Source organism: Panthera onca, chromosome D2, assembly GCF_046562875.1.
Source record: "Panthera onca isolate mPanOnc1 chromosome D2, mPanOnc1 haplotype 2, whole genome shotgun sequence".
Taxonomy (NCBI): domain Eukaryota; kingdom Metazoa; phylum Chordata; class Mammalia; order Carnivora; family Felidae; genus Panthera; species Panthera onca.
The window spans coordinates 34,881,871-34,892,660 of record NC_138349.1 but is presented as its reverse complement, the minus strand read 5'-3'; the positions used below and the strand labels follow the sequence as shown (position 1 = coordinate 34,892,660).

Here is a 10,790-nt window from a genome sequence, read left to right as displayed (position 1 = left end):
ATTTTGCTGACTTCTTTTTATTTTTATTTTTTATTTTTGAGAGAGAGAGAGAGAGAGAAAGAGAGAGCAAGTGGGAGATGGGCAGAGAGACAGGGAGACACCGAATCCAAAGGTGGTTCCAGGCTCTGAGCTGTCGGGCTCAAACCCACCAACCGTGAGATCATGACCTAGCCAAAGTTGGATGCTTAACCGACTGAGCTACGCAGGCGCCCTTGCTGACGACTTTTACCAGTTGTTTTAGCCCTACTTCAAACCTTCTATTAGGAGAGAAAAATGAAAACTCTGTTTGTTTAACTGCGGTCAGTTATTTTCAGCCATGTAAAATGCTAATTGATACAAATATAAAATAGAGAAAAATATGAAAATTTAGGTTTCAAGAAAACTTAATGTATATTCAAGATATTGGCAATGAAATACATATGTCCATAGATATATTTTGATGAACTTTGGTCTATCTAGATTTTGTCAGTGATTACTTGAATTTTTTACTTCCTTCCTTCATTTCTTCCTTTAATGTTTTTAAGGCAAATTTGGTTGAGTAGCTCCTATACTCTTTATGTACTGGAGATAAAATGTAAAAGAATAAAACAAGTATGATTTCTGCCCTCAAATAATAAAAAAAATATGTAATTATAAGCAATATAAATACAATAAAGGAAATACAGGGAACAATGAGAACATGTAAATGAGGGACCAGATCTGGCTGGGGAGGTTTCTCTGAGGAGCTGAGGTCTGAGCTAAGATTAGAAGGATGAACAGGAGGGGCACCTGGGTGGCTCAGGTGGTTGAACATCCGACTCGATTTCGTCTCAGGTCTTGATCTCATGGTTGTGTGGCTGAGCCCTGAGTCCAGCTCTGTACTGAGCAGAGTGTGGAGCCTGCTTAAAGATTCTCTCTCTCTTTTTCTCTGCCCCTCTCCCCCGCTTGTGTGCTCTTTTTCTCTTTCTAAAATAAAAAAAAAAAAAATAAAAAAGAAGGATGAACAGGAGTTTTATTAGGCAAAAGTGGTAGATGGAATGAGAAGAAACAGCATGTGTAAAGGCTGTAGAGAGCGGAGCACTTTTGAGGAACTGAAAGTAGTCCCCTGTGACTGAAATACTGAACACAAAATTAGGCTGGAGAGGTAAATGGGCCAGATGATGGAGGGTCCAGTGGTTAGTTTATATTAAGGATTTGGATGTTTGTCTTAAGAACAATGGAAAGTCATTGAAGGCTTTAAACCTTTAGCAATGACCTGGACAGATTTGAGTTTTAAAACCCAAATGCCATTCTATTCATATGACCTAGAATGGATTGGAGTTGTGAGGCTAGAGTTGATGTGGGGAGGCTGGTTAGGATACTAGATAGAAGATGGTGGACAAGGTGAGGACTGATGATAGCTTGGATTCAGGGGGTGTCAGTGGAGATGGAGGAAAGTTTGGGATTTGAAAACTATTTAGAAGGTAAGATCAATAAGACCTAGTGATGGATTAGACACAGAGGTTGACAGTTGGGAGAGTTCAAAGAGGACCCCTAGATTCTGGCTTGCAGAATTGGATGGCTGGTTGGGTGTTGGATGGCATTTACTGAGAAAGGAAACATGGAGGAGTCCTGAGTTGGGTGGGGGCACTATGAGTTTCCACTGATCATGATGACTGTGAAGAGCCTTGAGACACCCATGAGAGTATGTTACATAGCAGGTATAAGTAGAGGTCTGTAACACAGACAAGAGGTCAGGGCTGGAGATATCTAGTATATAGATGATGGATGAAGTTATATGTCATGGATCATTTAAGGAGAGAGGAGAGGGTAAAAAGAGGAAGCTTAGGACCAAGTTGATACAAAGATGAAGCTTATAAGAAGCTTGGTAGAGGTGATGAGCTACACACATATGTGTGTAATATATATGTGTGTGATTATAGCGTACGCAGAAAAGGACTTATATCCTACCAATTCCATTAATGATGCATCCAGAAGAGGGAAATACTCTATGAGCTAAAGGGATCAGAGACTATTTCATGGAGAAGCATTTAAGAACATCTTTGTTGGATAGCTAGCATACAGTGAGGTGGATGAGGGGTGGAATGGGCTTCCAGGTTGAGAGAATGACTTGACAAAAGGTTTGAAGCCTGAAAATGAAGACACATTGGGAGAACTTCAGGATTTTCAGTTTATCTAAAGATGGGGTATAAATAGGGGAATCATGAAAAGGTGAGCTGGAGCCAGACTGAGGAGAGCCGTAAATGCCATGCTGAGATACTTTACCTGTAGGAGTGGGAACCTAGCTAAGATTTGTGTGTGTGTAGAGGAGAAGGCTACGTAATGAAGCAGCGATTGAAGAAGAATCTTCTGGTTTCCCATGTGAGGTGCACTGGAGAGTATCGATACTAGAGGCAGGAAGACCTAGTAGGAGGCTGGGGTGATGTAGACCAGTTTTCTCGGTGAGGCTCTTGGTCTCTGCTCTCCATTTACCATGGTTTGCATGGGGGTTGGTTTGCCATTGCACTTTCTCTGACCTGAATCCACTAGATCTAACAGCCCTAGAGCCCACCATCATTTGCCACCATCTCTACAATGATCATGTCATGAAGACACGCTGTCCCTTTGGGTGACAAAGCAGACTCCAAATTGATATCCCGGTCACACTAATATAACAATATAACAAATCTCCTTTTCACATTCCATGTTGATGGAACATTATAACATTCGTACAGGTTTGCTGGCATGATTTGACTCACGTTGCTTCTACATTTGTGCAATAATAGGTTATTACCAGCTCCCAGAATGAGGGAAGGGACCATGTTTGTCTTGTCTACCACTTTTTCTATTGCTAGGTAACAAATTACCCCAGAACTTCCTGGCTTAAAGCAACAATAGGTATTTATTATCTTACAGATTCTGTGATCAGGAATTTGGGAGCAGCTTGACTAGGTGGCTGTGGCTTGGGATCTCTTATGAAGTTGCAGTCAAAATGTTTCTGTGGTTGCAGTCATCTAAAGGCTTTACTGAAACTGGAGGATCCCCTTCCAGGTTGGTTCCCTTACATGGCTGATGGTGGAAGGCTTCAGTTCCTCACCACATGGACCTTTCCATAGGGCCGCTCCAGTGTCCTCATGTCTTGGTAGCTGGTTTTCCCAAGAATGAGTGATCCAAGAGAGATCAAGGAGGAAGCCACATTGCTTTTTATGACCTAGTCTCAGAAGTCATAGTGTAACATTTTGTTTGTTAAAATCAAGTCACTAAATTTGTCCCACATTCAAGGGAAGAGGCCCACATTCATAGCTTTATCATTTGAGGAGATAATTATAAAACAATTTGTAGATATAATTTGCAATCACTACAACCACTATTAACTTCAGCACCTAGTACAGTGTCTGGGGGGGGGTGGTGCTTAGTAAAGATTTGTGAAAAGAATGATTATTCTCTCTTCCAAACTTGAATTTACTAGCCCTGAGAAATAGTGCCACTAAGGCAAGCACCCACACTATGGAATGGCCATTTGAGGCTTCACTCAAGTTAAATGTAGTCTGCGGTGTCCCGCCAACAAGTGGTTGGGCCATTTTGAGAAGTTGCCTGGCCATTCACACAACATATGAGCTGCTGGGATTCTCTGTCTTTCTCTGTCTCTGTCTCCTCATTTCTATGTCCATCTCCAATATCTCTATCTCCCCTTTTCCCTTCCCCAGCCTCCTACTTCTCCATCTCTCATCTCCACCTCCATCTCTCGTCTCTCATCTCCACCTCCATCTCTCATCTCCATCTCCGTCTCTCATCTCTCATCTCCATCTCTCATCTCCGTCTCTCATCTCCACCTCCAACTCTCATCTCCACCTCCAACTCTCATCTCCATCTCCAGCTCTCATCTCCATCTCCAACTCTCATCTCCATCTCTGCCTCTCATCTTGGTCTCCATCTCTCATCTCTCCTTTCACATTCATCTTCATCACCATCCTTCTTCTTCATCCCTAGCTCTCCTCTCTCCTCTCCATCACCATCTTTCATCTTCAACCCATCTCTCATCTCTGTTTCATCTTCATCTCTTATTTCCATTTTCATCATAGAAGATAGATACTCTAACTTAATCCTCTCCCACTGAATCCTGGAGAGATGGATCCAGTTACCCAGCGGATATATTTGGAGATTCACAAGGCTGTCTAAATTTATAAGTCCCAAAGTGAATTTATCTTTTCCTCAAAGCTGCACATTCTCCTAAATGTCTTGACTCAGAGATGGGCTCCTTCATCCACCTGGCTCCTCCCTCCACTTTGGATATTATCCTGAAGGCTTGCTCCAGTTTACTAGCTTCTACCCACTATCAGTCACCAGCTCTACTTTTTCTCTAGCTATCACGTGGTTCTCTCCTCTTTTTTTTTTCTGCCATCACTAGCTTTGTATAGTTTGCATCTCTTTTAGCTTGAGTTACTATGACTAATAATGACAACAAGCCTTTACTGAGTGTCTATCATGTGCCCTGCCCTTACATAAGATATCTTCTAGTCCTAGTCCTCTTCAATCTGTCCTGATTCCAGAAGGACCTCTATAAACACAAATGTAGTAAGTATAAATGTTTAGTCTCCCCAGTTCAGCTGATGAAGAAAAAATATAACTTTTTTCTATAATTCAATTTAATGATTATTTTAGACTTCCATTTTGTTGGCAGAAAATATAATCTCAAATAATTCTGAGTAAATAACGAATTCCTGCACTGTGCTTTTACATTTAATATTTCTTAATATTATAATTCTTAATACTACTAATAATAATATCGAGACCATCATCATTTTTTACTGGCAATAGAGTATTCCAGTGTATGAATATACCAAAACATTTAGCCAGTTTCCTATTTATGGACCTTTAGATCATTTGCAGTCTTTTGCTATCACAAGATTTGCATCAATGTATCAGTATAACCGAGGGTAAAATTCCTGAAATGGAAAAAAGGGTACGTACACTGTAAATTTTGATAGCTATTGCTGAGTTGCCCTTTAAAGAGCTTGTACCAATTTATACTCCCACAAATAGCATATGAAAATGCTGTTTCCCTTCATCAACATCAACAGTAGGTATTATGAAACTTTTAAATACTTGCCTTACTTTGTCTTAATTATATTTCTTTAATTATAAGTGAGGGTGAGTATTTTTTCATTATATACTTTAAGAATTGTTTTCATATTTTTAAAGTTCATTTATTTATTTTGAGAGGGAGTGCCCGCGTGTGTGTGAGCTGGGGAGCAGCAGAGAGAGAGAGAGAGAGAGAAGGAGAGAAAGAGAATCCCAAGCACGCTCTGTGCTGTCAGCACGGAGGGATGTGGGATTTGAACTCATGAACCGAGAGATCATGATGTCAGCTGAAATCAAGAGTTGGACGTTTAACTGACTGAGCCACCCAGGTGCCTGAGATTTTAGATTTTTCTAATAGGTATGTTAAAAAGGTGAAAAGAAACAGATGAATTTAAGTGAATTGTGTGTGTATATGTGTATATATATACACATATACACACATATACACATACATATATATATGTGTATATATATATATACACACACATATACACATACATATATATATACATACACACACACAATTATACGTATATGTATATATGTACATATATTTTATTAAGTTTATTTATTTTGAGAGCAAGAGAGAATGAAAGTGGGAAAGGGCAGAGAGAGAGAGAGAGAGAGAGAGAGAGAGAGAGAGAGAATCCCAGCAGGCTCTGCACCACCAGCACAGAGCCCGACGTGGGGCTCGAACACACAAACTGTGAGATCATAACCTGAGTCAAAGTCAGATGCTTAACCCACTGAGTTACCCAGGGGCCCCTAAGTGAATAAAATATTTTTAACCCAACATATTCAAAATAGTGTCATTTTAATATATAATTGATGTAAAATTATTAATGAGACATTTTACATTCTCTTTTTGCCCTAAATCTTCTAAATCTAGTGTGTATTTTACTCTTATAAAACATCTCAATTTAACCAGCCACATTTCAAGCACTCAGTAGCCACATGTGGCTGGAGGCTACTGTGTTAGCACAGAGAAGTAGCTGTAAAGAAACTTCTCAGTGCATAGAAGCTACAGCTAACACCTAAATAACTTAAACTTGAGCATGACAACCTGCCTAGTTTTTTGAGGCCAAGTTCAGTGCCGTTTAGAGAGGAGGTACTCAAAGTTTATTTTTCTAATTGAGTTATTTTTATTTTTTCAATTGAATGTTCATACTTGTTTTATGTAGATATGGTCAAAATACCTCATTGTAGCAATGAATCATTTTGTTCGTCATGAAACAAAACACAATTCATACATTTTACTTTGTTTCTCAGAAATGAGAGATGTTTTAAGAATGTGTTTTCATAAGATTTGCCAAAAGTTTTCATCACACAATAGCTTTTTTTTTTCCCTCTTCCTTTTGGACAATTATTGAATTGATGAAGCTTTTAAGATAGGTAGGAACAGATGTGTTGACTCAATTTGGGAGGCAAAAACATTTTTACTTGAAGAGAAACCCTCAGGGAAATGGCAGTCTCTTAGGGGTGTTTAAAATCCAGTTTTAGGAAGTCCTGAGTCTTGAGCAGATGTTGTGATGGAGTTAAGAGCCAACAGAGCTTGACCCCACTCTCACAGTCCTCTAAATACTACAATGCAGTACTAGGACCAGACTCCCTAACTGGACATTTATTAAGGGGACTGACATTTTAACTAGTGCCCTGAAGTTGCCCTTCCAATTGGTCCTTTTAGGGAAATGTTAATCCCCTTTACTTCTCTTTAATTTTAGTGCTCCAGAATCTGCTTAGGGAAGGAAAGAGAAATGCTCTGCAAAGTTATGCAGGTGCTTTACAATACGGTGTGAGAAAGAAATTATTTTCATTAAAATATTAATGTTCAATTCAAACATGGGGGCCCTAACACAATTGAAATGGACTTGGAGAATAGCAGCTGGAGAAGCTCTGTATGCCACCTCATTCAATTGAATCCAATCCATTCTTCTTTCAGATTTGGAAAACAGACTTAGAGAGGCAGAGACACCTGCTTAAATCACATAGCTATCCGTTCAGAGGTCTGGATTTCAAGTTTTCTGGTTCTCTGTAGTATGAATTATAGCATTAAATAACATTTACTGAGTACTTACTAAGTGCTAGCCTCTGGGCTAAGTGATTTCCGTAGATGTCAATGATTTACAAAATCTTTGCAATATAAGGCATTTCAAATTTATTTATTTTTCTTTTTAAGAAAAATATTTGTTTATTTGAGAGAGAGAGAGCAAGGGAGGAGCAGAGAGAGAGGGAGACAGAGGATTCAAAGCGGGCTCCGCACTGATAGCAGAGAGCCATATGCGGGGCTGAAACTCACAAACTGTGAGATCATGACCTGAACTGAAGTCTGGTCCTTAACAGGCTGAGCCACCCAGGCAACCCTGAAATATTTCAAAAAAAAAAAAGCATAACTCTTCTCTAACAATTTTTTTCCTGAAACTTCATTTGTTTTCTTAAACAGAAGTTGCTGACGCATAGGTATCCAGAATCTTAATCTGCAAAGGATGCTTAAGTATACTCCACTGGGCTGTGTTTTGATGGCTAAATAAACAATAACTTATTCACAACTCAAGCCCAATCTATTTCTGTTAAGGTTGCAGAGCGGTATGGAAAGCACAGCTTTTGCCTTTTTTCCTTCCTTAGTTTTGTTCACTAATGACTTCTTCCTTCTTTTCCTTCCTTTTTACCTTCTCTCCCTCCCTCCTTCTCTCTCCTCCAACCCCAGTCTTCTTCTGTCCTTCCTTCCTTCCTTCCTTCTTTCCATTCTATTATAGGAAGTGAGCTGCTAAGGACATTTTCTGTCAAGATTCTAAACTTTTTTTATTTGTCTTGCCAACATATAGAATGTTGGACATGTAAGTGTCTTAGGCATCATCTGAAGAGAAGTAGAGGCCCAGAGAGGTAGAGGATTTTCTCTGAGGTCAACTAAATGAAACTGTACTGAGGTCAAAATGCTACTACATAGCAGGAATCCACTCAGCCCCAAGTCGAAAGTCATCAGAATAGCAAAGGCAATGTCTGGTTGGCCCTGAAGTGTCAATCCTTTTTTTTAAGAACTTGATTCAATCTCAAACCAGCAAATTCCCTAGCTTCAGGGCCAGGATCCCTTGTCACGAGCCTCAGAATCAAAAGCAAATCTCTAATCATACTCGGTGCTTCAAAACCCATCAGTTGAGGGCCAGGTAGCCAGTGGGGTTTACGCAGAGTAGGTTCTCAGAAACATGGGTTAGGGCTTGGAAATAGACACAAGAGGAAAAAATGACTTTTATTAACCTGTGCCTGAAAGATTTAAAGCATCACTTGATTGTGGAATAAAACCAACACATTAAGAAGCCCTAATGAAAGAAAACTTGAAGCTGGTTTTACATGTTGGAAGCCCAGTTTTTCAGATCCATTGTGATATTCTCAGCAGCAGGACATTCACTTTCCCATCCCAATGACTGCAGCAAAGGCATCTCCAAAGTCTATTTCTGGGCCTTAGTTTCTTTTGTGAAACAAGAGGATTTGTCCATATGGCGAGTGTATCTATATGTACAACCATGTGACTCTATAATCATATCAAAATAATAAAATGACATGGTTCGTTAAATTTTTTTATCATTCTGATTTTTCCCCCCTCCCAGTTTGTGGCTTGGCTGAACTGGCTGAACTGAGGGGAATACCTTTAATGCTCCAGATTACTTGTAGAGATTTTTATCTCACAATATTCCCCAAAGAATGTTAAGGCTGCTTCATTTCTCTGAGAGCCTTGCCTAGTAAACAATGTACAAACAAAACACTATTAGAGGTTCAGCAGTGTTTTCTGGAATAATCCCCAGTATGCTCACGATAAAGCCAAACTTCTTTACATGGCCTGCAAGGCCCTTGCCTGATCTGGCTCCTCTGTGCTTTCCAGGATTATATCAGACTCTATCTCTCTCCTTATTTAATTTATTCTGGACACATGGCCTTCCTTTAGCTTCTGAAGGCACCATGCTGTTTGCCAACTCAAGGCCTTGATATGGCCTGTTTTCTCTGCCGAAACTGTCTTCCCTCCCTCTTGGTCTGCTTGAATGATTCAGGCCTAAATATCACATCATCAGGGAAGTGATCACCTCATCCAAAACCGAAATCAGGCCACCCTGTCCTTTCTCGTCAAAGCACTCAATAAAATTTGTGATTTACACATATTCCTATGTTTACTTTACTATTCATCTTCCTAACTAGTCTTTGAGGGAAGGGGCTGTTTCTTTCTGTGTTTGCTATTGTATTTCCTAGCACATAGTAGGTGCTCTTTGGGGAATATTGTGAGCTAAAAATCTCTACAATATTTGCTATATTAGTAAAGGAGTAAATGTATTCACAGAAAATTCCCAGCACAGTCAGCCCTTATTGGTTGTTTAGATAGGACATGGTTCTTGAGAACCCTTAGTGAAACCATGACTGACCTTGTTTTGGCATTGTGGAAATAGTTATTGGTCCTTCCATAATCTGACAACTCTTCCAATGTGTGTTTATTCAGACTGATTCAACCTCTTTAATGACTCAGTGGGAACACCATTAAGCCAGTTAATGCAAACTCAATTCCCTCAATTCGAGTTCTTGGTCAACTGCAGGGATGTTCTGGCCAAGAAGATACCTGAGATTTTGAGTTTGAACTAGAGTACTCTTAAGAGAAAAAAATCAAGTGAATCTCCAGTGATTGACACTGTCTATGAATAAAAGTGAGAATTAACTCATATGTGGAAATACTACATAGTCACCTGACTGCAGTCCGTTTTATTTAGCTGTTGCTGGAGCCCCATGGAGAAGGGTTTATTTATTAAGAATGGAATAGTTCTTTTAAAATTCTGTAGCAATCATGTCTCTCTCTCTCTCTCTCTCTCTCTCTCTCTTTTTTTCTCCAGTCCATGGAAAGTGTTATCTCAGGCGGCTTTGTGCAGGAAGTTGGGTTTATCACTTCCTCACAGTTGCACTTTGTCTAGGACTTAACTACATGCTATCAGATTACATCAAAATGTAGGCCTTTGTGTGTTTAACTCATCAAAGGAGTGGACCCTCAGGACTTGATATCACTTCACTGCATATGCAGCCATGTAGCAAAACAAAGCCTATCTAAACAGGACAGAACTATTTCTGTTGCGAGGCGACTCTGCTAGCTCGAGCTTGCAGAAATGGTCGGGTTTCAGGTGTCTGTAGTGTTTCACTTCTTGTTTTTATATTTATCTCTTTTTAGAATTGCAGTCATTTGCCTGGCTGTGTGCAAGGAAGGAAACCCAAAATATTACCTACAAGGGAGGAGACAAGATTGCTCCAATCCCCAGTGTCAGTTGGAGGCAGCACTAACCTTTACCTCATCATCTTGATTTTCACTTGAAAGCTGAAGTGGCTGCGGTCAGAGTCTGGGCTCCAGGGATGGCCACACAGGGGGTTTGAATCCTGGCTCCTCTGTTTCCTGCTTGTGCGTCCTGGGGCAAGTTATTTCACCTCTTTGGGCTTCTGTTTCTCTGTCTGAAAAATGGAAAAATTACAGCACCTGCCTAATAGCCTTATCATATGGAATAAATGATAGGGATGAAATGGTGTGTGAAAAGTGCATATGGAATGTGCTCACCACAGGAGGCATATCAGTCTTGTGAAGCCGGAGGGGTCCTGCACGCCACACCCTGCAGAGTGAGTGGCAAGGCCCGCACAGTCGCGGGCCGGCTCAAGTTTCTCAGGCTGCACTTCCACCTTTGGGGCTTCGTTGCTAGTTTCTTCTCTGCGGAGTTCCCTCTTCTCTGCGGTGGGCT

At 40.3% G+C, this 10,790-nt stretch overlaps 1 protein-coding gene and 1 long non-coding RNA gene across 2 annotated transcripts in view; one reads left to right on the top strand and one right to left on the bottom strand.

The window, feature by feature from the left end:
- Nucleotides 1–2,880: 2,880 nt before the first annotated feature.
- The window catches only part of EXOC6 (exocyst complex component 6), a 296,986-nt gene continuing 289,076 nt past the window's right edge, over nucleotides 2,881–10,790 (top strand). The window contains exon 1 of the mRNA XM_078434598.2: nucleotides 2,881–3,009. Within this exon, the coding sequence (XP_078290724.1) occupies nucleotides 2,951–3,009 (59 nt within the window). The 5' untranslated portion in view covers nucleotides 2,881–2,950. The remainder of the gene's footprint in view (nucleotides 3,010–10,790) is intronic.
- Nucleotides 9,910–10,784, bottom strand: LOC132685111 (uncharacterized). The gene is made up of 2 exons (XR_013550528.2): nucleotides 10,613–10,784; nucleotides 9,910–10,509 (listed from the first exon to the last, which is right to left on the bottom strand). It is a non-coding gene; the product is annotated as an uncharacterized LOC132685111 (long non-coding RNA).